The sequence below is a fragment of the Ascaphus truei genome, chromosome 6, assembly GCF_040206685.1.
Source record: "Ascaphus truei isolate aAscTru1 chromosome 6, aAscTru1.hap1, whole genome shotgun sequence".
NCBI classification, from domain to species: Eukaryota; Metazoa; Chordata; class Amphibia; order Anura; family Ascaphidae; genus Ascaphus; species Ascaphus truei.
In genome coordinates, this window is record NC_134488.1 from 23770871 (window position 1) to 23797244 (window position 26374).

At 44.7% G+C, this 26374-nt stretch overlaps 1 protein-coding gene across 5 annotated transcripts in view; it reads left to right on the forward strand.

Annotated features, from left to right (window-relative positions):
• Positions 1-26374, forward strand: part of LOC142496751 (tyrosine-protein phosphatase non-receptor type 11-like) — a 78652-nt gene that overhangs the window by 49032 nt on the left and 3246 nt on the right. For 3 of the 5 annotated variants that reach the window (XM_075603639.1, XM_075603637.1, XM_075603638.1), the window contains 13 exons: positions 2505-2625; positions 12435-12629; positions 17084-17276; positions 17393-17512; positions 17911-18024; positions 18804-18900; positions 19521-19600; positions 20790-20945; positions 22548-22679; positions 23667-23821; positions 23917-23984; positions 24235-24386; positions 26141-26241. In XM_075603639.1, the coding sequence (XP_075459754.1) occupies positions 2505-2625; positions 12435-12629; positions 17084-17276; positions 17393-17512; positions 17911-18024; positions 18804-18900; positions 19521-19600; positions 20790-20945; positions 22548-22679; positions 23667-23821; positions 23917-23984; positions 24235-24386; positions 26141-26241 (1684 nt within the window). The remainder of the gene's footprint in view (positions 1-2504; positions 2626-12434; positions 12630-17083; positions 17277-17392; positions 17513-17910; positions 18025-18803; positions 18901-19520; positions 19601-20789; positions 20946-22547; positions 22680-23666; positions 23822-23916; positions 23985-24234; positions 24387-26140; positions 26242-26374) is intronic. The other 2 variants (XM_075603640.1, XM_075603641.1) reach the window with 2 other exon arrangements.

Consider the following 26374-nt stretch of genomic DNA (forward strand, 5'->3'; position numbering starts at 1 on the left):
AGCCTTGCCCTCGGAGTAATAGGACTGGGCATTCCTATAATCGGATGCAGTGCCCCTATTATTTTTAACAATGCTTAAACCAATCACTGCAGAATATAGAGGACTTGGCTGCTTTGCTACAGGACGGCAACACGGTGCATATGAATACATTTTAAGCCTCTGGATCGAAGGGGTAGTAATAACAACAATTTCATATAGCGCTTTTCTGACAATGGGGCTCCAACCCCTTCACAATTGCAGAATAGTGCAGGGATGCGCAAAGTTTTGTTTGCGCCCCCTCTCCCCCCCCCCCCCCCCTACCTTCTCTCCAGTATCGGCGGCGTCGTACCAAGGCAACGTGTTACCATTTGACGCCACGGCATCGTTGTCATGGTGTTGCGTCACCAGAAGCCACCGGAGAGCAGGCGAGAGGCAGTTGCAGAGGCCTCGCACATTCCCCATGCCTTTTATTTAAATGTTGTGGGGAGGAGCGCGGGGCCTCAGCAAGCGCCGCGCCCCCCTGTTTGCACACCCCTGGTATAGTGCGCGGTACGCAGCACATAGGAATTTTACAGACACTGTGCAGATGAGCATACAATCTATCTCCCTGTGCATCAGGCACCAAAACATAAAGTGACTTGCCCAAGGTCACAAAGAGCCGACAACGGGATTTGAACCAAGATCCTCTGCTTCAAACTATGTTCCGTTATCAGTCAGTGTCTTTACTCAGTGACTCGCTCTTTCAGCCCCTATTACACCTGAGTAGATGACATTGAAAGTCTGGTTCCCATGTCTAACATGCACAGCGGGAGCCACAGTACCATTACAGGTGTTGTAACGCGAGGCACAGGGAAGAGGACACCTGCATTCTCAGCCCGGGACAGGAGTGGAACTGCACGCGTGGTGGAACCCAACGTGCATCATTGGCTTTCCCCCTAATCCTTGATGACTCTTGCCAAACGCCCCCGCACTTTCTCCTCGCCGCTCCTTGAACACGCTTCCGTTCAGCTCTGCCGGTGTTGCGTGTGCTTCGTGGGTGGTTTTCCTGTTCGTTAATGCTGCAACTATGCTAATGGTAACCCTTGCACTGCCAGGGCTTCTCCGGTGCTGTTAACCCCCCTTTGCTTCCAAAGGGGGGGGACCTGCAATGCATTGCTGGCCCCTCTCGCAACTGTGGGGGTTACGCGAGTTGTTTGGTTTATTTATTAGGCTATTTAGGCACAGCACCTATAGGGCAATACACAGGCAGAAACGGGCGTAGCTGGCCAGGTTGTTCTCAAACGGTAAAGTGGACTGCAAGGGAAATCTAGTAGTATGAAGGCAAGATATAAGAAGGACTATAGTGCTGCTTCTCCTTCTGGATTTTTTTTTCCCCATCCAAATACTACCTGCTGATGTGAGTCACGAAGACTCCAAGCAGAGCGATGAATTGGGGCTTGTTTTGGAGCGAGATCTCCCTCTTACCGCAGGGAAACCCCCCGAGCGGAGAAAATAAATCCTGGCGTTTTTTTTCTGGAGGGAAACCTGGCTCGTGACCAAGCGAATAAAGGAAACGGCATTCCTCTGATTCCCGTTTACTGACAATGACTGTCTGGGCCCGCTGTATTTCCCCAGAATGGTTGTATCTTGTTTCCTTACATTGTTAATATAAATGGCTTCATATACTAGAAGCCAGTGTGCGGTGTCCTTTGTGTCTCTTCTTGTTAACACAAAGTAGGTTGAGTGAGGTGTGTGTGTTGCCAATCTCCTGTGTGTTTATTTTACCTGTATTGGTTTACTTGGTGACTATTTGATATACTTCTAACTTTGGTGTAATTACGTCGATATTTCGTGCCGTGCTAGCAAAGATCCAGCAGCTGTGCGCATTCAAGCAGCAAAACGTGGGAAATCTTCTGTGGCTTACTTACAATAAATCGGTTTTGTAGCATTAAATAATAATGACCTGGTTTTTTTAACTTTTATTTTATTCAACTCTCAATGCTTTTTGTAACGCATTTTAAAGCATCCGTTGATTTCTATAGCAGGTTTTAGCCCACTTGCTAAGCAGTGCAAGATCTTTGGCAACAAATAGATCGAAAAGTGTTACAATGCTCCCAGCAGTTTGAGCTGCGAGCTGTAACAATAGGCAATGTTACCGTAGTAATATCGGGATACATTGTAGCTGCCGAGTTACACTGACTGAAGGATTGGTTTAAACTGAAAGGCAGCCATTATGTTAGGCACACAATCAGGCTTTCTACAGATTTATAACAAGCCCCAAACGATTGCCAGCTGAGGTAAGAATGTAGAATTATACATAGTCACATGCTTCACAAAGACAGAAAAAAGGTCCAGTAACTGGGAGAGTCTGGGAGGGATTCAATATGTGCTAGTGTTGGGCTATTATTAAAAGACCTAATCTGCAATCCATCTATCAAAACGGCAATCGCTAATGTGAAATATGTGAAGATTGCAGGTTTGCAAACATGCCATTAACCGCACGTGCAGCCTGTTCTATCTTTTGAATGCTGTCTGCTCTTCCCCAGGACGGCAGGACAGTGATTGGCAGCATTGCTGTGTGTCCTTTTGTAGAGTTCATCGCTCCGGCCAGCGTTGCCTGAGGACTTCAGAACGAAGAGAATCTCTCTCTGTGCCCCAACAAAAGCGGTGATTGTGGAGGGCTACGTCATGCTCAGACAGTTGCTTTGGTGATGAAGAGGTTAAGGGCATTGAGGGGGGGGGACTCGACAGCATAGGAGAACCTTTGTAGGGGGAAGCAGCCAAAATGTGGCACTACAGTGCAGTGTCTGTAGTGTGCATCTTTCCCATTGGGGTCTGTGCTTCATAAACCAGTAACATGATTTAGCGAGTCTGAGCAGAAGTCTGTCTGCACAATAGCTGATTGCTGGTTCAAATCTCGGTATGATCTTCTATTCTTTGTGTCGAAGAGAATCCTCTAGATTTGATTGATAGTGGTTATAAATAAATGGGCGACATTTTGGGGGGCGAATTTGGATCAGCCGGATAAAAGCGGATTGTCATGATAGGTTTGCCAGGCATGTGATAAAGGGGTCAACCCCCAGTTGGCGGCCCCTACAATCATGCAGGATGCGAGGGGTTAATGGAATCGTATGCATGTATGTCTGCAGTCCCCTGCTTCAGCACAAAATGTATTCCCCTTTGTTTTATGTGTTCCCGCCTGTGACGTGATTGCACCAAACATCTACACTGGGATCAGGCCGGGAGGGAAGGGGTTAACTGTGTTTGACTGTTTATGGCCCTTTGTTCCCCTTCCCGCCTTTTTGGCCACCATTTGCAGTGACATACAGAATGCCATGTATTCCTATGCAGAGGTTACAGGGCTGTTGCAATTACTGCTGTTTTTGAAATGAGGTTTCGGACCTAAATACATTATCTCTGGGTTGGTAATACCTGGAGGGCTGAAATTTGGCCACAAGGCAGAGTCCCTGAGTCAGGATTGCATGGCAGGCTTCAGCCCTCTCAGATTAACCGAACGGAGTATTTTTGATATATATAAATTGTGATATATTTCTGTATAGTCAGGGCTACCCAATTAGCCCACGAAAGTCCCTGGCGCTGTGGAATTGTAATGAGCCATCAGGCGCCGGTGTGTCTGCGTGCTGTGTCCCGATCAAGGCTTCACCTCCCAGATTGAGGATGCAGGGGGGAGAGATAGCAGGACCTGGCTGTGTATGTTTAAGGGCCACAAATCACACTTCCAGTCAGCGTTTCCTCTGTGAAGAAATACAGATGGTAGACTCAGAGGCACCAGGCTTAAGAGTGGGGTGCACTAAATGGGACTCTGACTGACAGTGTGTGCGCATGTCCCACCTACCAGGGGGCATGTACCAGCTTGCTTCCCACGTGAGCTGGCAAGAGTTAATTGGGTCCAGATAATTGTTCTCCAATACCTGGGTCCCAATGTTAGGGAGTAGAGGCTAAAATCTATTTAAGTGACTGTAAGCCTCTACCCAGAGGTCTTCGTTTGTATCCTGTATTGCTGAATGAATTGCTTGCCCGGATCCTGGCTACTTCATGGTCCCCATCCCAAGTAAGTGTAAATATTCCGTTTGTTATCTGTCCAACATTGTGTGTCCACCTTATTTTAAGGAATAAAATCTCTTTATCATATCACAGTCGTATTCAATTCAACCCAGTCATTTGGTGTATATTATAACCCTGTAAGCTATCGTGAGACGGATCACCGTCAAAAAGGGCGATTTTGCGTTTTTTGAGGATTTTTACAATTATTATTACAAGTGCACTCCGTGGTTTCCGCGGACGGATTCTATTCAACAGTGATTTTGCGTTGTACAATTTTTCAATTGGGTTTGCGCTTTTGGTCTCTCCAGTATTCCCAGAAAAGCACATTAACCCATTAACAACGTGAACCTTTTCTCGCGGTAATGAGAACGTATGTTACCATAAATTAAACTCTCCGTGCTTAGACCTATAACTTTTAGCGCCAATATTGGATTTGACTGTAACGTGGTTTTGGTACCGGTGCAAAGTATGAATTTTATAGTGCCACATTTGGGGAAACCGTAAGCAGTAGATAGCAAAAATAGATAGCAAAAATAGCAAAATCCCCCAAAGTATTTAACATTGTCCAAGGAGGCTCTTTTAAATAGGCCGTCTAAGCAGCTTAAAAAAAATGTTTGTTTTAATATATGTGGCATTTGATTACCAATTACCTAAACTACAGATCGATTCGTTCTCCCATGATCCAGCAGCAAAGATCCCGCTTCCCAAGGTTCAGTTAACTGGCTGCCTTTCTGTTTCCATCAACCCTTCAGTCCGTGTAACTCAGCAGCTACAATGTATTCTTATATTACAGAGGTAACATTATCTAATGTTACAGATTTGCAGCTCACACGGCTGGGGATATTGGGAACAAATGATCACAAACAGAAACGTGTTACAAAGCTCTTGCACTGCTGGGGACGTGTGATAAACCTGCTATTGACATCAAAGGATTATCAGTATATTAAAACGCATTAAAAATGTCATTGAGTTGAATTCAAAATAAAATAAAAAAGGTAAGTATTATCTAATAGTACAGAACTGATTTATTTAAAAAACACATGTAGACTTGCTTGGATTGCTCCTTTAATACATACCAATCTGGCTCTGCTGTTGACATGAGCATATGTCTTGCAATTTCATGCGAACGTCACAGGCATTGTTGCAATGCAACTAAACGTACCGTTTGAAAGAAAGCAAGAATTATGGTCTTAATGTTCTTTACATTTTATTGAGACCATATAACAGACGGGAAGATCATATAAGAAATAGCTAACCCGATGGTAAATAATATAATGTACAAATAAATCTCATAACCATGTCAAATCCGAGATAAATATAGGACCATGCTGGTAAAATGAAACCGCCAAGAACATCCCAAACAGATGGAAATGGAGAGAAATATGAATATATATATATATATATATATATATATATATATATATATATATATACCAAGATGAGGAGTGTATGAGAACGATTCATCATTTTCTAGGAAAACCTATTCCGCTGTGTGCTGCTGCTCCCCCAGTAAAGATATAGTAATAATGGTAATAATAGTGACGGATAATGTGTGGGTTATAGCGGAGAAGGAAGGGACACCATTTCTAAAGCTAAATAGCTCAAACTGCAGAACTTGGAGAAAAGGGGTTTTATCTCATAAAATTAGGATGTTGCACAAGTAAAATAAAAATCTATTTAAAGCAGCAAAACGTGAAATCTTCTGGATTGTTTTTCTTTTTTCTTTTAATAAATCATTTCTGTAGTATTAGATAATGGTGACTGTTTCTCTCTCCCCCCCCCCCCCCCACTCCTAATGCCATTTTTAATGCGTTTTTAAAGCATCGTTTGATTTCTATAGCAGGCTTTAGCCCACCTCCCCAGCAGTGCAAGGTTTTGGCAACACTTTTTCCTGTTTGTGATCATTTGTTGCAAATGTTCCCAGCAGTTTGAGCTGCAAACTATAAAAGGCAATTAGTAGCTACAATGTATGCTCATATAACCAAGTTACACTAACTGAAGAATTGATTGAAACTGAAAGGCGGACATTATATTAGGCCCACAATCAGGATTTTTACAAATTTATAACAGGAGCACTAAATGATTGCCAGCTTAGGTACAAATGTAGAAATATACATTGGCGCCTGCTTTCCAGAGAGAGATCGAGATGTAATGGAAATTTTACTGTGCGCTCATTTGCATGTCTTAGAAAGGTTTGCAACCCTGCCTTTCACCATTATCGCCCAGCACACAGTGCTTCCACTGCAGCAAGGGATTCTGGGAAATGACATGCAAATGAGCACACAGTGCCACCTTTTGCTTCAAATCCTTTCTGACATGGACCCCTATAAGCTTATGCTTGCTGCATTGCACAGCTTTTCAGCACAGCCTGGGTTAAGATGCATAGCCAGTAAACCTACCCACAGACAGCTGTTTCGATCTTGGGATCTCATCAGTGAGAGGCTGGTTACACTGGCTTTGTAATTTGAAGCTTGGACAGGTACCCTGCACCATAAAGCATATAGCAAATGTGTCTGTCCTGTCTGTCTGTCTGAAGGAAAGAAAAAAAAATACACCCTCTGACTCCTATGGAAAAACATCAGCAGTGATCTCAGAGAAGCTATTGTTGCTGCCCATCAATCTGGGAAGGGTTATAAGGCCATTTTCAAACAATTTAAAGTCCATCATTCTACATTGAGAAAGATTATTCAAAAGTGGAAAACATTCAAGACAGTTGCCAATCTTCCCAGGAGTGGACGTCCCAGCAAATTCACCCCAAGGTCAGACCGGGCAATCAGGGCCGCCAACAGGGGGGACAAAGGGTACTGGCGTCCCAGGCCCTGTGAGTCAAGGGGGCCCGGCTGCCCGGGCCCCTGCTCGGCCGGGCGCCAGTTGGAGAAAAGGGGTTTTATCTCGGCCGCTCACCCAGCCAGCCGCTCGCCCAGCCGCCCGCTCACTCGCTCGCCTGCTCTTTTTTGTTAAATAAATGATGACACAGTGTAATATGTCATGTGTTGTTGTTCATCTGAGGTTATATTTACCTAATTTTTATACCTGCTAAGGAACATATGATAGTTATTATGCCCTGATATGTAAAACCATAGAATTCAGAGGGTGCACTTTCTTTTTCACACAACTGCTTGTATTGCTGCTTTAACCTGTTCTGTCTATGAAATAATTAATACTGTTACACTTTTTTTTTGTATTGTTTTTTTTTGTTTTTCATGGGGTATTTTTTGCATATCTAAACAAAAAATAACAAATGCTTAAAGTAAGAAGTACCTAACGTTACAAGTGAAAAACCGCAAGTAAGATGCTTTTGGTGACCTGTAACTGAATTCTTATTTTCACTCCTGCTGCGGTGGTGAACTGCCTCGCGTTCCTTTGTAATATCGGTGTAATGGAAAAAGGAAACGTAACCATAAAAGCAGGTCAGCCTTTTTAGGACAGAAAACCTTTTATTTTCGGGTAAAGAAGTGTCATCTCTCTTTGCTTAGAACGCGTGTTCTTGTCTCTGTGCGTGCTCGCCGTGCAGCGACCGTTTTTCAGTTGTGTGTGTGTTTTTTTTTTTTACAGCAGTCAAAGTGAAAAAAAACATTTCATCAAATAAGTTTCATGTGATACAATTGTCTTTAACCAGCTGAAATCCCCTTTGAACGTTTGGCACTGAAGGGCTGGACCCCATCTAGTCGTAGGTTAAATTGCTCTCTGGTTGGGATACGTTTTTATTATAGCTAATAGGGGGTACGATATCTTTTATAGGACCAACAAGTAGTTCAGTGGCGTGCAAGCTGGGGGGCGCGATATTAACTGCGGGGGGCGTGGGGGGTTGCAGAGGCCCCGCACGCTCCCCTAAGGCACTTAAATGAACTGCCGGGGAAGCGGCGACTGCCTCTGTAAACTTGACTTGCTGTGGTTCAGCCGGCATCTGCAGACACATCGCCATGGCAACACGGCATCAAATGACGCCGTTGGGTCATGTGACGTGATGATGCCCAGACGCCGGGAACCAAGGTAAGGAGGAAGGGAGGGGGGCGCGCGGCAGGGGGAAAAGATCGCGCTCCCCTGAAGTAGTTGATCTGTTACAAGCTTTTGAATCTCTCGGGACCCTTCATCAGACTTCCTTTATCCTTCCTGATGAAGGACCCTGAGAGGTTCGAAAGCTTGTAGTATATCAACTACTTGCTGGTCCAATAAAAGGTATCGTACCACCCACTCCCTCTCCCTTCTTTGCCACTACATGGAAGAAAGGACTAAGATAGCTACCCGCCCGTCTTTGCTTTTATTACAGCTGGAATACATAACCATTCAATCTAACCATGCGGTGTAAGGGTCACGGCTAGGGCAGAACATCTTACTAAGTGGTGTAACTTCCAAGCGTCGGGTTGATGAACATGAGAAGAGAACAGAAGTAAAGATTACACCAGAAGAGTACAGCTTTTGCACTAAATATATTTTAACACTTGAGTTTGCTATATTAACAGTAAAATGAAGGTACACTGAGGTTATAGGTTGTTTGGTTTACTCATGTAAATAGTTACATAGTAGATGAGGGGAAAAAGACGTATATTCATAAAGTTCAACCTATGCTAAATTTAGAGGACATATGCTTTATCCTATCTTTGTATTTAGAGTATTTCGATCCAGAGGACGGACGGCCAAAAAAAAAAAACCCAGTGACACATCTGATGTCTCATAAGGGGAAAAATAAATCCGTTCCTGACTCCAAATAACAGCAATCAGATTTATCCCTGGATCAACATCCTTCCCATGTTGACTTATTTGGTATATCCCTGTATACCTTTCCTATCAAAGATATCTATTGTAGCTGCCATCAGTCTCCATGGGTAATGAATCCCACATTGTAACTGCCCTTACTGTAAAGAACCCTTTCCTATGTTGCTGGGGAAATATCCTTTCCTCCAAGCTTAAGGGATGACACTGTGTCATGTGTACTGTCCTTGGGATGAATAGTTCTTTTGAAAGCTCCTTGTACTGTCCCCGAATATATTTGTATATAGTTATCATATCCCCTCTTCGATGCCTGTTTGCAAATGTAAACAAATCTAATTTAGCTAGCCCCTCCTCATAAGTCAGACCTACCATCCCCCAAATGTAGTGGGGTAAGGCTGTGCATCTCTGGGCTGAAACAATAATTGGATATATGGCGCTCATAATGTAAACCATACATTAAAAAAAATATATATATATATATACTATGAATTCTAAATATTATTGGACAGCAAATAAAAATACCACTTGTGAGCACATTGACAGGTCTGCAACCCTTTCTTTACCCATTATCGCCTAGCAAACAGTGCTTCCACTGCACATAGGGATTCTGGGTAATGACATGTAAATGAGCACAATGAGTCACTCTTTACTTCTTATACATTTTAACATGGACCCCTATAAGCTTATGCCTGCCGCAATACACAACTTATCAGCACAGCCTGGGTTTGAACGATGTTGGATAATTGTGTGTTGTCCCTAATCATCCCCCCGCAATGCAGCTTCTCGTTAAGGCCTCCCCAGATCTTCCTTAAGGATATATTGAGGCTGAAACAGGCCTTGAAGACTCTTCACTAACTGTACATTTCAACGGAGACAAAAAAATCATGTCCAGTCCCACCATTCCCCTGCCCCATCCCCCCAGCAGTCTGCTGTTCCATCCTTACATAGAAAAGTTCCTGAACATACATTGCTCAGCCAAAGCCTTTCCTTGCACTGTTTTGGTGACCTAAGACCCCATACTGGTCTTACCACTTCCTGCAGTGCCTTAGGCCCACCCCGTGCTGCTCCCAGCTACAACACAGAACCCAACGTCTTCATGAATTTATATGCCTTTGTCAAATCCTCCTCCTGCTGTTTTTCAGTGCCTGAGTAATATTGACTTCCCCCCCGCCCCTTATCCCATAAACGGATGCAAACATAGGTCTTTAACAATGTGCGTTTTGGGCCTTACATTAAGGAGATATTTGGCCTAGACCAGGAGTGGCCAACTCCAGTCCTCAAGAGCCACCAACCATTCGGGTTTTAAGGATATCCCTGTTTCAGCACAGGTGGCTCAGTCAAAGGCCGTGTCCATAGATGGACAGGCCGTGCTGAGGCGTGCGGACGCTCCGCGCTGAGCCCCTGCATCCTCAATGAGGATGCCTTGAGAGGGGGCTCACGCGAGAGTCCGCAGGCGTGCGGAGGAGTTGGAGGTTTCAGCCGAGCGCCAAGCTGTTTTTCAGCGCGCTGTCGGCTGAAACCCTCCAATGAGAGTGGGGCTGGGTCAACGTCACGGCGCCGTGACGTCGACGTCAGTGCATCGCGGGCGATTGGCCCAGCGACGTCACTGCCCCGCCTCCCTACAGTCTCCCCCAACCTCCGATCGCGGACGCTGGCTCGCCTGTATGGGCATGAAATCGCCCAGCTTCTTCTGCAGGCGAGCCTCAGCGTCCGCTCGCCTCAGCACGGCTCCCCCCCTCTATGGCCCGGGCCAAAGACTGAACCACTGATTGAGCCACCTGTGCTGAAGCAGGGATATCCTTAACCGGACCTGTTGGTGGCTCTTGAGGACTGGAGTTGGCTACTCCTGGTCTAGACTGACTCGCATAACTCCACTATCTTGTGAAGCGAGTGGGAGTGAGGGGAAGGAATGGTGTAAAGGTGATGAGAAGGATGTGATCTTTCCGTGTGATAAAAGTTAAAACAACTGCATACTTACCCTTGGTAATAGGATAGGAATTCAGCGTTCAATGTTGGAGTTTCATAAAAACTAACTCTGAGGACTTCTGGAAAAAACAAGATACAACACTGTGAAGGAAGAAGTTAACTGAGGAGGGTTGAAGCATGACACCTATTTAAAAAATGTTTTTAGTGCACATATTGTATATTCACTAGGTAGCTGCAGAAAGTGAGGAAACTTTGCATTCTTCAATTTGTCAGACTTCTGGTGAACAAATCTCTGCATCCTGAAAGCATTGTAGGTTTATCATATGCAGGGAGCCCATTTCAAACTCCCGTATTTGTATTTTTTTTAAAATTGTATTCCCCCCCCCCCCCCTTTTAATATGTGCATCAATTCAATCCACACAATAAGTAATTAGGTAAGTTGCAGATCGATCCGTTCTCCTGTGATAGATCGGCGGAGGTTCGGCTCGGGGGTTCACTAAATGGCTGTCAGTGCAGCAGAAGAGGATCAAACATGCAAAGTTCTGTGGGGAAGATCATGTGACCAGGCAGTTACTAGATACAATTGGTGCACTGCTAGAGACAGGGCTCACAAAGGGGTGTTCCAGAGTCTTTCAGGAAAGGAAGGGGATGTGACTTTGTAAATGGTTGCTATAGAAACAAAAAATGCTTGTTGCATTATAATACATTAAAAATGTCATTCAGAATTGTTTAAAAAGAAATTTGCTACAAGTATTTTCTCATAGTACAGAACCAAATTTTTTATTTTTATACCACTCGTAGGATATTGCTTGGTCTGCAGCTTTAAATTGAATAGTATACAGCAGACCTGGCACAGCTTCAACAGTTTTTTGAGAATTAACTTAATTTACAGTAATTTTGTTTAAACTTCATACAGTACATAGCCCCTCATGTTTCCAAATTAAATCTCTTATGCATCATGTGTTTTTTTTTGTTTTTTTTTTACGTTTAGTAATGGTTTAGATATTCTGAGCTGCATTCTTTTTTTTGACAACACACTATCTGTTAGCGATCACAAACATTTTACTGTATAGTTTCACATGTGATCCTATAAACCTACAATGCAGTATGCAATCCACAGTGTGTCTGTGTAATGGTAATACGCCCCTACTTGATTGTTTTGAATCTCTTTATGTTGTAATGTTATTGGGATATTATTATTAGTATTATTATTATTATTATGTTTTTTTGTTGTTGTTTTTTTTGTAAAGCACCAACATGTTCCGCAGAGCTGTGCAATGGGGGGTACAGAGTGATATCATTTACATAAACAGAATGACACACAAATGAGGACAGGCAAACTGGTACAGGAAGTTCCTGGTTCTGAGAGCTGACACTCTAGTGCAGGGGTGTGCAAACTTTTGGTGCTCCGCCACCCCCCCACCCCCCCTTACCTTTGTGCTGGCGTCAAATAACGCTGCGGGATCATGTCACATGACCCCGCAGCGTCATTTGTTGCCATGGCTGAATCGAGCTTAAGCGAGTAGCAGAGGCCTCCGGCATTTAATTTAAATGCCTTGGGGAAGAGCGTGGGGCCTCTTGTCCCCCCCCCCCCCCCCAGCCCCCCGTTTGCGCTCGACTGCTCTACAGATCTGCTAGTAAGTATGATGCGTAATCATCGCTTTGCGGCCTGAATGGCCATCGGCACATTGCTGGACCCCACTGGCAGAATGCGGGTTCAATTGATCCACTCGTCTTCCTTACACCAGCTCCCGTTTTTTGTGCTTTTCCAGGCGACACGATGAAGTGACTCACATCAAAATCCAAAACACTGGAGACTACTACGACCTGTATGGGGGAGAGACGTTTGCAACGCTGGCCGAGCTGGTGCAGTATTACACGGAGCAGCAGGGGCTCCTGCGGGAGAAGAATGGGGATGTCATAGAGCTCAAATACCCGCTGAACAGCCAGGATCCTACATCCGAGAGGTGAGTGTCAGAAGCCATTTACACAGAGCAGTAACGTTTCCCACCTCACTGCTGCCACCTGTTGGGGCATAAAGGTATTAAAGAGGCAATCAAAGCGGTTGTTTTTTTTTTAATTGTTTTTTATTTTTTTAACATTGGATTGAAGCAGGGGGTCTCTGGAGCTGAACCCCATTCATTTCGTCTCCGGGGCCCCCCTGCTTCCTGAGATATTTACCTCAGCAGTAGCAGGTGCCGGCAGCCGCGCGGCTAGCAGGGATCACGTAGTAGTGGAGTTTCAAAGCTCGCATGCGCTGCAGGCCAATAGGAAGCCGTGACGTCGCCTAGTTCAGCTTCCTATTGGCTCACGTGACGCGGGCCCTTTAAACTTTGCAGAGATACCGGCACCCCCTTTGGAGATCTATATCTCTGGAAGCATGGGGTCCCCGGGAGCGGAAATTAACGGGGTTCAGCTCCAGATTACCCCTGCTCCAAACCTATGTTAAAAAAGAATGCTTGTTTACGGAGACATGGAAGGTACCCTCAAAACAGGCGATTTCTGCATCTCCCACTGACTCGCATTGTTTTGAGAGAACATTTTACGTGGCAAAAGTAAGAACGTGACCTTTTTCAGGGGCCTATGAACGAGTCTCCCATAAAAAGAGAAAGTTGTTACGTTCTGCCCAAGATGTACATTTCCTTTATACATATTAATAGACTTTGTCCGATGTGAAACCTTTATTCTGTGTTCTCCGGAATGCTGTGCGCATTTCCAGCTTATAATAATAATAATTGTGCCTTGGAGAGATAGCACTTAAATATAAAATATCACGGCTTCACAGGTGACTGTTTCCCGTCTCTGTTCTTTGTCTCCATTATGACTTAGAAGGGCGCAGCTCTGTGTGCATCCACTTCTGTGTCAGCCACTCAGCTGCGTGCCGACACGCTTGATGTAACAAAAAAGTGCAACTAATAATCGTAATCGTTTACATATGCAAGGAGCAATTTATTATCTCTCTCTCTCCTCTCTCCTCTCTCCTCTCTCCTCTCTCCTCTCTCCTCTCTCCTCTCTCCTCTCTTTTGAGTTTCCTTTTCTTTTTTGTGTTTTCATATCCATATTCCCTGAACACCGCCACTTACCTGTACTTGGGCTTATTTGTGGTTTTTGATCATATCCATTTCATCATTGGTTTTTGATGTGGTTAGGTTTGTGGTTATATATATATATATATAGTTATATAGTTTTTGAGGCAAAAAGTGACACTGTGTGCTCATTTGCATGTAATTTCCCAGAATCCCTTGCTGCAGTGGAAGTGCTGTATGCTGGGTGATAATGGTGAAAGGTGGGGTTGCAGACCTGCCTAAGACATGCAGATGAGCATACAGTTGTATTTGCATATTTGCTTTCCTGTGGAGGGTTTTTTACTCACCATAACTTAACTCAGTATTATGGTATAGCCTATCCCATAGCCTCGTTGCATACCCAGTTAAAATCAACCCCACACTGATGAGACCCATTAAGGTCGAAACAGCTGTCTGTGGGTGGGTTTTCTGGGTATGCACCTTAACCCTGGCTGTGCTCAAAGCTGTGACCATGCAGCAAGCTTAAGCCTATAGGGAACCATGTTAAAAATGTTTTTTGAGGCAAAAAGTGACACTGTGTGCTCATTTGCATGTCATTTCCCAGAATCCCTTGCTGCAGTGGAAGCGCTGTATGCTGGGTGATAATGGGGAAAGGCGGGGCTGCAGACCTGCCTAAGACATGCAGATGAGCATACAGTTGTATATATGTATATATATATATATATATATATATATATTTTCTCTCTCTCTCTCTCTCTCTCTCAAAACAAGCACTCTGATCATGTGACGTAATGAAATCAAAAAAGTTTATTAATCATGGACTAGAAAAACAAATGAACCAGGATAAAATAAAGACATACATATAAAAACAATAACAGACAGGAAAAACACAGTCAAACACTCAAATCCCAGCCATACTGTGTGCGCAAAAACCTCACAAAAGTGGAGAACCTAGATGTAAAAAAGGGGGTATGGGGAGGAGGATCCTAACATTCACAGGGGGACTCAGAAGATCCCACATAGAATCGGGACCGACCGGTCCCCTCAAAAACACCACTAGGAGGATGAATAAGAATCGCAATCAAATAGCTGGAACCCAAATAGTACCAACTAAGAAAACCAGCTGGGATTGAAGGGGCTCTCCCCCTAGCACAGGGGTGACCAGCTCCAGTCCTCAAGAGCCACCAACAGGCCTGGTATTGGTCCCACTGATTGAGCCACCTGTGCTGAAGCAGGGATATCCCCAACCTGACTTGTTGGTGGCCCTTGAGGACTGGAGTTGACCAGCCCTGCACAGAGTCAGGCAGCAGTTTCCTGGACATTGTTCCCGTGGGTTTCGTCCTTGCATCGCTTTGCTTCGGAGATCTGTTGGGCGCCCTTCCAGCGGTGAACGATTTACGGTTCTGTTTATTGGTTTCTCCCTGCACAATGAATAATGTTATGGTATCTGCGATACAAACGGTTTTTGAAGTGCTGCTTACAAGCTCGTATCTCATTGGAAAGACTGTATGGCTGATTTCAGAGTTGCTTTTATCTTGGCGGTGCAAACAAAAGTAGAAAAATGCCAACAAAAAAAATCTATAGTTTTTAGGACCAAACTGCTTGTTTTGATGCCTTTTTGAGTGTCCATTTGCAAAGTCTGGTAACACAAATAGTTGCAGTAGCTTTTGTGTAGAAACATGGTGAAAAAAATGGGAATTTCAAAATAAAATGAAGCTTTTAATTGGGTGAGATAAGAGGGATGGTCACTAAACCATTCCAGGTGATTGGCATATTAAGAATCTATTTCCCCATAATATTAAAAATGAGGAATCCCTTTATTTTTCTGCTATACCCGAGGGACATTTGGTTCAGATTTTGCGCTTTTGGGATGTTTCAGATTTGTATTTTATTACCCTATTGCTGTCCGCTGCATGTCTTTTTTTTGTACCGTGCCACGCTTTGCTGTCTGGTACAATGCAGTCCTTATTGTCATTAAAAGCAGCGATGGCTTATTTTTGATCAGTTAAATAAGCTGCCTGTTCAATTGAGAAACGTTACCAATATATGTTCTTTTATTCGGCATTTAACTATTCTTTTTGCATGGCTAAAATATACCAGGAAACACTTATTCTTTAAATTTAGGGTCCAGGATGACTAGTTTTAAATCAAATATTTAATATAGATGCACTGTACCATTCTTGCCTCATCTCTGGGGGCACCTAGTGGCCAGAGATGAAATAGCAGATGTATGATTCACTTATTGATTTTGTATTGGAAGCGATGTGGCACCTTGAGGTGGGCAAATTGTTTTTTGCGGATTTGGATCGGCCGGTACTTTTTTGGTCTGAGGAATTTCGCGAATCGGTGTCAAAAAAAAAAGATGCGGAAAAGGCGAATTGCCTTTTTTGTCTCCGACAATCCAATCCGTGGATTCCGCAATCCGGTGGGGGATTTTACCAATACAATCCACGAATTTGGCAGATCACTGGTTATTTTTTAAGAATCTCATCCGCGGCCTCTGCAATCCGCGTGCCGGGTTTGCCGAATCCGCGGATTGAATTCGTAAAATCCTCCAAACGGATTGCGGTTTGTGTTGCTGAAACGCGCCAGCGGATTGTATCCAATGGCGGTTTGGGGTTAATCCGCACGGATTCGAAGTGGAACAATCCAGCGCCGGATTTTACACCACAGAACGGATTTTGAACAGAAAGCGCGGGAAATTCCGCAAAGCGGATTGTGACCCTTTCGGCCATCTCTAGTGGTCCCTATCCAGGCATTAAAGGACAATCCCAGTTACATGGTTCAACAATACGTACGTATTTCGGTATATGTAGAAGTATTTGTCCCTATGCGATGTGTTTATTTTCCTTTGTCACCAGGATTACAATAGGGACTTGAGGTATTGTTTTTAGCGGCCTTAAAAGTAGATGAGTAAAGTAAAAGCCGGGGGGGGGGGGGGGGTGGAGAGAAAGAGAGGCACTCGAATGGTGGGGGGTGGGAGCAAGTTGGCGAGCTCCAGGACACGCTGGCAATGGGGGTAGAGGTGGGTGTCTGTCTCCTGTGTGGGTGTCTGTCAGAGCTTCCCACTGGTGCACAGACTGTGATGCAGCAGCACCAACGGATGTGTGGCGACTCCACTCCCCTCTCACCCACCTCTTTCCCTTCCCCTGTGCAAAGTTGGACATTTAATTTAAATGTGAATACTTGCGTAACACTATATTGAATTGAAGGCGTTACAGGATTGAGCAGTTGTGATGTCACATCGTTGCAGTTCCAACATACCAAGCGGGAATGCACTTTTTTTTAAATAAGCAACGTTATCATCCTCTGCTCTGTCCTCTCCATCACTCCTCTTATTGCTACCCACGAGGAATGAAGTAGGGGGCCCCTTCACATATGTCCTTGTCTTTAAGATGGTACCACGGACATCTGTCGGGTCGGGAAGCTGAGAAGCTTCTAATGGAGAAGGGGAAGCCGGGCAGTTTTTTAGTGCGGGAGAGCCAGAGCAAGCCGGGGGACTTTGTGCTGTCTGTCCTGACCAGTGAGGAGAAACTTGAGAACGGAGAGCGGAAACCTCGTGTCACCCATGTGATGATCCGGTTCCAGGTAACCCTCCCCCTCCCCCCCCCCCCAGGGGTTAAGGAGATGAGACTTGACTATAAGATGAGACTTCCACACTTTGATGTACGTGTCTGACTCTCTCCATCTCTCATTAATGTCAGCCGGATGGAAAATACGACGTAGGAGGAGGAGAGCGATTTGATACATTGACTGACCTTCTGGACCACTACAAAAAGAACCCCATGGTTGAAAAGTCGGGCGCTGTGGTGCATCTGAAACAGGTAACACGTTAACATGACCAGCTGCTGGACGACTGCTTAATACAGCTCAACCCCCTTATAACGCTGTGCTTGGGGTCCAAAAAATGACACCGCGATATAAGCGGATCGCGATAGAAATAATGCACAAGTGTACGCATTGTACAATAAAGTATTTAAGATCCCAATAATCGTGTTGTAAATTATTCATAAGTACGAAAATTGGGATCCGCGCTTGCATCGCGTTATAAGCGGATCCGCGCTGTAACGGATCGCGTTATAACGGGGTTGAGCTGTATTCATTTATGTTCTCCTCCCAGAAAGTGTGTCTTTCTAACAGCAAATAGGAATATCAAGTGTTCATCAGAATACTTAGAGTTGCACAAAACCCATAAAGTACTTTGTTTTGACTTGGTTTGCAGCCGTTCAATGCCACACGGATAAGTGCAGCTAACATCGAGACGCGTGTGCGGGAGCTGAACAAAATGGCAGATAACACTGAGAAGGCCAAGCAGGGGTTCTGGGAAGAGTTTGAGGTGAGGACATAGTGTTGCCAAACTTGACCAATCCCTGATTTCAGAGGCCGACAAAAAAGAATGAGGTTCTCAAGTTATTATGATATGAGGTATGGTGGGTGGAGGTGCGGGACTAAGGTTTTGGATACAAGAAGCTTCGAGTTTTTTTTCCTTAACTGCAGTTGCCTACACACTGCTGTCTGTGGTCAATCACAATATCCCTGCACCTTAATTACTTGCCCAACATGGGGTCACACTGTTATCTTCTCCTATGTCTGCATTGGAGGTTGCTATGAAAGACGAGAGCATCAAAAATGTACCTTCAAGAATACCCATCAGATTTAATATTGACTGCACCCGACTTGTGAAACTGAAGGTGCTATCCATGCTGTAGGGGTTAGTGGGGTATGAGGCTGCTATGATGGATCCGAGCTGCTGGGGGGCGGGGGGGGGGTTAACTATTACACTGCTTAGTGGTTGTTCTAAAGCAGGGGTGGCCAACTCCAGTCCTCAAGGGCCACCAACAGGCCAGGTTTTACAGATGTACCTGCTTCAGCGCTGGAGTCTCAATCAGCCACCTGTGCTGAAGCAGGGATATCTTTAAACTTGGCCTGTTGGTGGCCTTTGAGGACTGGAGTTGGCCACCCCTGTTGGTGTAAAGGATCTCACGTCCTTCTGTGCCCCGCAGTAGCCGTTCTGTACATTGTCACACCATGTTTTTTTTTCATTGCTCCAATTTGTTTTCCGCGCCAAACTTGGCCCCCACATCACCCCTTCCCCCTGTTCCCTTTCCCATTCAGATGCTGCAGCAGCAGGAATGTAAACTGCTGTATCCCAGGAAAGAGGGACAAAGACCAGAGAACAAAAGCAAGAATAGATACAAGAACATCCTACCCTGTAGGTGGTCCTCCCGTGTGTCCTCCCGTGTGTCCTCCCCGTGTGTCCTCCCCGTGTGTCCTCCCGTGCGTCCTCCCGTGTGTCCTCCCCGTGCGTCCTCCCGTGCGTCCTCCCGTGCGTCCTCCCCGTGTGTCCTCCCCGTGCGTCCTCCCGTGCGTCCTCTCGTATGTCCTCCCATGTGTCCCCTAGGAAATAGAGATGCTGCTAAAAACCAGACTTCGCAGAGTAGGAAGAGGCGCGTGCGTTGCCGACTTATGTACGGAAAGGGTTAGCGAGACCAATTTGTGAAGTAATTACATTTCTAATCGTACGGTCACTTTTATGCAATTTCATCATTGCTCAGTTTTTCTTCTCTTCTCCCCCCCCCCCCCTGCCCCCTCCCTCTGCGCATTAGTGATTTAAGAGTTCGTTATTGATTTATTAAGTGGGACAGATGTGTTATCAATATTTTATTCTTAATAGCGGCAGCATTTAAACATAAAGTGGATCGTAGCTAAAATACAGGGTTAGTAGTGTTTTTTTTTTTCATGCCCCCAAAGTTTAGAGGCAGTGAGGCATTGCAGGAGCTGTATTACATTGCACACCTCAACGTACCAATTGTGTGTACTGTTCTTGCACAGTCGATACGACGCGGGTAACTTTGCGAGATGCTGATGAGATGGTACCAGGATCGGATTACATCAATGCAAACTACATCAAGGTAAAGATGGGGGTGCAGAGCTTCCCAATGCATGTGAGCTAACTGGTCCTACCAGCAGCGAGCTGCCAGGAGGAACACGCGTCTCAAATGTTATTCTAAGGCTGGAATCGTACTGTGTGCGATGGCGTGTGCACGCGCCAAGCACAAACTGCAGGATCCCTTCGAAGGCCGCTCCTAGTGCGACGGAGTGTGATGGCGCGCCTGCGTTTTGAAAAGACGAACAAAATGTCTCTTCAAGCGGCGGCGGCGGCGTCACGTGAGCGGTTCAGCCAATCACGGAGAACCAGCTCCTTGACACCATAGCCACGCCCCCTCATCGCTGCCAGCACTATGAGCAGGGATCGCTTGGGCTGCAGCACGTGCGGCACGGTAGGAGCTCGCGCTCTCGGTAGCAAGTGGAGTGTATGAGCTCTGCCCTACTCGCTCTGTGGTGGAGGAGCAGGCAACGCGTTTCAAGGCATTGCCATGCCCATCAATATCTGAAAGACGTAAAGCAGTAATCCTGCTTTCCTTTATTTCATTTTTTGTATATAGTTCTAGATTTGAAGCAGGGGGTCTCGGGAGCTGAATCGCTTTAATTTCAGCTCCGGTTACACCCTGCTTTCCTAGATGCTTACTTCCGTATGAGGTGCTGGTAGCAGAACCAACGGGGCTATAGAAATGGCGGATTTGGAGCTCCTGTGTCACACGGGCCAATAGGAAGCCGCAATGTCATCACATGACCAGGACATTTAAACCACGGCTCCATTGGCACCCCCTACAGAGGTATTTTGGGAAGAAGATTGTCCACAGAGCCGAAATGACTGTGGTTCAGCTCCAGAGACTCCCTGCTCCGCACCTAGGGTGGGTGGGGGGAGAGAATGCTGCTCCGTTAGGAGTTTGTCAACTCGAACACACACTTATGTTCCTTCTGAAATGGTTAATATCTCTGGTTATTGGTTAGAATGAGGTGGTCATACAGCACTTCGGAAGACTCCCCACGAGGTTTGGTGATGTGCGGGTATTGAGCGGTATGTTCGTTATGTTGCGACGGTGTAAAGAAAGCGCACTCCATTCCTGAGAGAGTTTATTTTATCTTTTCTATACAAACGTTGACGTTTTAAATAACCTTCCCGAGGCACAATTAAATAAAACACGACTTTGTCCCACGCTGAAATCTCTATCCTGTACGTGCCCTTCCTTCCCTCAGGGTAATCTGGATGCATCTCGCAGTTCTCAGCAATGCAAAGTGTACATTGCTACCCAAGGATGCCTGCAGAACACAGTGTGTGACTTCTGGGCCATGGTGTACCAGGAGAACACTCGCGTCATCGTCATGACGACCAAAGAGATGGAGCGGTCCAGGGTGAGCTGCACACACTCTGATTTACATTTCTAGACGCCGCTACTATGTATTTCTGGCCTATCCAACAAAGGGGCTAAACCAATCTGGGGATTTACAATGGGAATAAAACTGGTTTTATTTGCTATTTATTAGATACATATTTATATTAGCATGAAAATAAATGGCTATATTGTTTCATATATTACCCTAATCAAACCATTTTAAAGTGCCTTTAAATCCATAGCCACCTCCTGTGTAATTATTTACAGTAATTGGCTCACAATTCTTGCAAGTAGTTACCGTCCATATTAACTCGTGCACCTGTTTCCGTGTCCTTGATTTGTCCTTGATGGTCTTATCAACAAAGAGCCTCACTGCAAATGAACAAGAAAGGAAATAAAAATACATGGTATCATTTGATTATACAGGCATACCCCGCATTAACGTACGCAATGGGTCCGGAGCATGTATGTAAAGGGAAAATGTACTTAAAGTGAAGCACTACCTTTTCCCCACTTATCGATGCATATACTGCACTGCAATTGCCATACACGTGCATAACTGGTGTAAATAACGCATATGTAACAGGCTCTATAGTCTCCCTGCTTGCGCACAGCTTCGGTACAGGTAGGGAGCCGGTATTGCTGTTCAGGACGTGCTGACAGGCGCATGCGCGAGCTGCTGTTTGCCTATTGGGCGATATGTACTTACTCGCGAGTGTACTTAAAGCGGGGTATGCCTGTACTGCATTATTTTAAAGAAAAAAATAAAGTTTGGGCGGATAACCCAGTTGCTTGAATTAGATGCAAACGTGTAACCTTCTCCTAATGTTGCTACTTGGAAAGGTGCATTCACTTGTGCTAAAGAGAACCACTTTTTTTTTTTTTACTTCACTTTACTTCGGGCAACTGTTGCACATATGCATTTTCTGTGGGTCACATTAAAGATGTCTGCCTTACGTCCGTTTTCTTTCTCCTCAACAAAAAAAACCCTTTAGCTGCTCTTCTGCAGTTGTTTACTATATGTTTTGCTTTGTTGTAGGCTCTAATATAGAGGTGGGCAAGTCCAGTCCTCAAGGGACGCCAACAGGTCAGGTTTTCTGGACATCCCTGCTTCAACACAGGTGGCTCAGAGGTGCAAAATTACTTTTTATCAGTATTTCCCCACTGATTGATTTTATCATTAACTTTGTAATCCTGCTCCAAATGCGAACATTTATAGGGAAATCGACATCTATGACTGTGCTGAAGCAGGGATATCCTGAAAACCTGACATGTTGGTATCCCTTGAGGACTGGGCTTGCCCTGTCACCCCCCTCCCCCCCCCCCTGCTGCAATACTTTTTTTTTAGGAGACCAGCACTAGTTTTTCATACGTGGAATTATAGTGGACAGAACTTTCGAAACCTCAGTCACCCCTTTTTTAGCCCCTTTTATGCCAGTGGCATTTGCAACACATGGTAGTGCCGACTGGCAGCCAAGTCGCTATATTGCAGAATAGTATTGTTACCGAGCGCTGGTTATCCAGAGGGGAAATCTGTCTCCTGAAGAGATGGGCGGCTGGCCGGGCTCATCAGCACGGACGCGTCCTCTCAACCCCTCTCTGTTTCTTCTCCCCTCCCCAGAAGAAGTGCTTTCACTATTGGCCGGACGAGAATTGTACCAAAGACTACGGCTGCGTCAGCGTGCAGAGTTTAGGCGTGCACCAGGAAAAGGACTATATCCTCCGGGAGCTGCAGATGTTCCGCACGGACGGGGTAAAAACCGCGCTGCTCTTCCCGTGAGCAGCGCCACGTGGCATACTGTGGAAGAAATCTGTGTAAATCCCTTTAGCTCCACACGGGGCTGAACACAGGGGGACACGTTTTAGGTTATGAATGGGGTTACACAGTAAATGCTTCGATTTAGGTACGCCATCTACCATATTTGCCCCCCCCCCCCCCCAAACTATTAGAAATAACCCATCTGTAGTTGGGTACTAATAATAGCCGCATTGTTCATTTTGTCCGCTGTTGAAAGGCTGCCGTGCAGATCAGAGCGCTAGGAGTGCACCTCCTGGGGCATCGCCATGAATACTTCTGAAGCATAGTAGTTATAAGAGCCTTAGAGTGGAAGGATGTTCCGTGTGGAATAGGCCCGTATGATTTCAGTCTCCATTTTGTCTTGCTAATACTCCATCTTGTATACAAGTTGGAAAGTTGTGGCATGTGAGAGAACATTTGAATACTAAACCGAACATACCCAAGGACGAACATAGATGGGCATTGCGCCCAGTCTTCTGGTAGCCAACTGATGAATGACGTCAACATGATAGTTCATTATTGCTAATGCTAACAAGCCACGTATAGTTTGGCACGAAGCTCAGGTCTCCTTTCATATTTTGCCTGTATACCTGAAGCGTATTTTATTTAACTTCAAATTTCTGCACACGGTCAGGGAGTCGTAGTATATACAAGCATGTTCCTACAACAGTGTGTTGTATACCTCTGTATGGAATGAAACAGCATCCTTTTCTGTCTGTGGCTCTGCTCCTCTTCTAACACGGACATTGTCATCATCTTCATTAATGAATAAGGCACCAACATCTTCTCTTTGCACATTACGATAGGTGTGAACAGGCCAGACTAACGGGACGTCCCGAAAAGTGTTACAAAAACCAAACATTGTTACGGCTGTCCTAGCGTTCCTCTGTCCATGTTGCGCTTCCAATCTGAAATACATGATACCTTTTGCTCTCTCTCTAGGGGGAGCCCCCACGACACATTTGGCATTACCAATACCTGAGCTGGCCAGACCATGGGGTCCCAAATGAGCCGGGGGGGGTGCTGAGCTTCCTGGAACAAATCAACACAGCCCAGCAATGCACTGAACAATCTGGGCCTTTAGTGGTGCACTGCAGGTACTGTATGTAGCGTGTGGGCAGACCGCCAACAATACTATCCTTCATGTGTCCGTATTGTGTTAAGACTTCTCTTTTTATGTTTATACTTGCAGTGCAGGTATTGGACGCACCGGGACAATAATAGTGGTAGATATTCTGGTGGATATTATTAATAGACAAGGTAACACACTCTACAGCTCTCTATATGATAACCCCACCCAAAGCTTTCTGCTCTTGCATTGTCCCGTACCTGTCCGTTGTTCCCTCCTGGTTTTTCTCTCTCTTTGCCTGGCTCTTATCACGCTTTGCTCTTCTTTTTCAGTCTTGGCAATCTAAAGGGATTGTCCTTTTCCGCTAGGGATTACACTCAGTGCCTCGGAGCCGGGCTCACACCCCCTGCATTGACACTTGGTTTTTGCTCTGGCACACAGGTTTGGATTGTGACATTGACATCCCTAAAACAATTCAGATGGTGAGGCAGCAGCGCTCTGGCATGGTGCAGACTGAGGCTCAGTATAAATTCATTTATATGGCTGTGCAGAAATACATAGAGTCCAGGAAGAAGCATTTAGAGGAGGAACAGGTGAGCGAACATATATACAGTATATAGAGTATATATACTTTTTTGCTTATTTGAAATAACAATTACGACTTGTATAGTAGATGAGGTTGAAAAAAGATAAGTGTCCAAGTTCCACCAATGCTAAATTTAGACGACCGATACTTTATCCTATATCTGTGTTTACAGTATATTGATCCAGAGGAAGGCAAACAAAAAAACTGGCACATCTAACAATGTTTCATAAGGGGGAAAATAATTTCCTTCCTGACTCCAATATTGGAAATCCGATTACTCCCTGGATCAATATCCTTTCCATGTTTACTTATTTGGTATATCCCTGTATACCTTTCCTTTCTAAAAAAAAAAAAAAAAAAAGATGCCCAACTTTTTTTTTTTTAAGATATCTATTGTATCTGCCATCACTGTCTCCATGGGTAATGAATTCCACATTGTAACTGCCCTTACTGTAAAGAACCCTTTCCTTTGTTGCTGGGGAAATCTCCTTTCCTCCAACCTTAAGGGATGACCCCGTGTCCTTTGTACTGACTGCCCTTGGGATGAATAGTTCTTTTTGAAAGATCCTTGTATTGACCTTGAATATATTTGTATATAGTTATCATATCCCCTCTTAGACGACACTTTTTTCTAATTTAAACAAATCTAATTTACCTAGCTGCTCCTCATTATTCCGATTTTTCCATCCCCTTTATTAATATGGTGGCTCTTTTCTGCACTTTCCTGTTTCTTAATGTGTTTTTTTTTTAAATATATGGAGTGTTACCCAAAACTGTACTCCATATTCAAGGTGTGGTCTTACTAATGCTTTATAGTGGGGCATAATTATGCTTATTTCCCTTCCAGCCATATCCTATTTAATGCACATTAAGATCTTATTTGCCTTTGCCACAACTGCCTGGCATTGGGCACTATTGCTAAGCTTGATATCTAAATGCTGATCACTTGCAAGTTTTTAGAAGCCCAAATATGTCAATTGACTTTGTGTGCATCAGACTTAAAACTTAATCGACTTAAAGATAGTAAACTACGTTTTTGTTTTTTTGCCAAATCCTCACATTAAGTGCTAGGCAAAATTGTACTTTTAATGGTAATAAAGTTCAAACAAGCACTCCAGTCGAATTCAAGTGGACTTTTAACATATGGTGATTTATTAATACAGTAACAACATCACTTCTGTCTTGGGAGAGGCTCACGTGAGGGCAGAACCCTCAATACCGTATTAATAAATCGCCATACAGTATGTGTCGACGTCCACTTGAGTGTCTGCTGGGACTTTATTACCATTAAAAGTACTAGTTTGGAATACATAATGGAGCACCTGTGGCAGCTGTTCAAGTCTTCAGAGCGCTCTCTATAAGATACGTCATGCGAATGCGTGGCTATGCAGACACATGTGCAAGTCTGGAATCCACAATATTATTGTTTTACTGTCATTACATATCCTGTGACATGCCTATGGTCACAGAGCTAATGCTGGGTGTAAACTGAGATCTTCCACCTCATTTCCTTAAAACCATGAATACCCAGCTGAATAGCATGATGAATGACCTTCTGAATCAATTCCCTCTACCTTGGGCCCCAATTTGAGAGATGGAAAATCTTTGTCTTGTACGTAGAATGGGTACGTTACATGAAGCACCAACAACGTAGGGTTTGACCAACATTCCCACTATGGGCTTCCAATCTTGTAAAAAAAAAAAAAAAATACAAATTATATTGGTTTTAGTAGAGTGATACTATGGTTTTTTTGTGTGCAGAAGACGAAGAAGAAGGAACGTGAGTACAGCAACATTCAGTACCCTCTGGGGGAGAAGATTAAGGCCAAAGTGCAACCAGTTGCTGCCCAAAATCAGCCTAGGTAAGGCTCTGTTGCAGGTGAAGCTCCTGGTATATTTCAGTGGTCGGTGTGGATAATATGCACGATTGGGATTACTTGTGGAGAAGAAAATATTGCAGCAACCAAGATGTGTGTGGGCTGAGTATTATAGCAG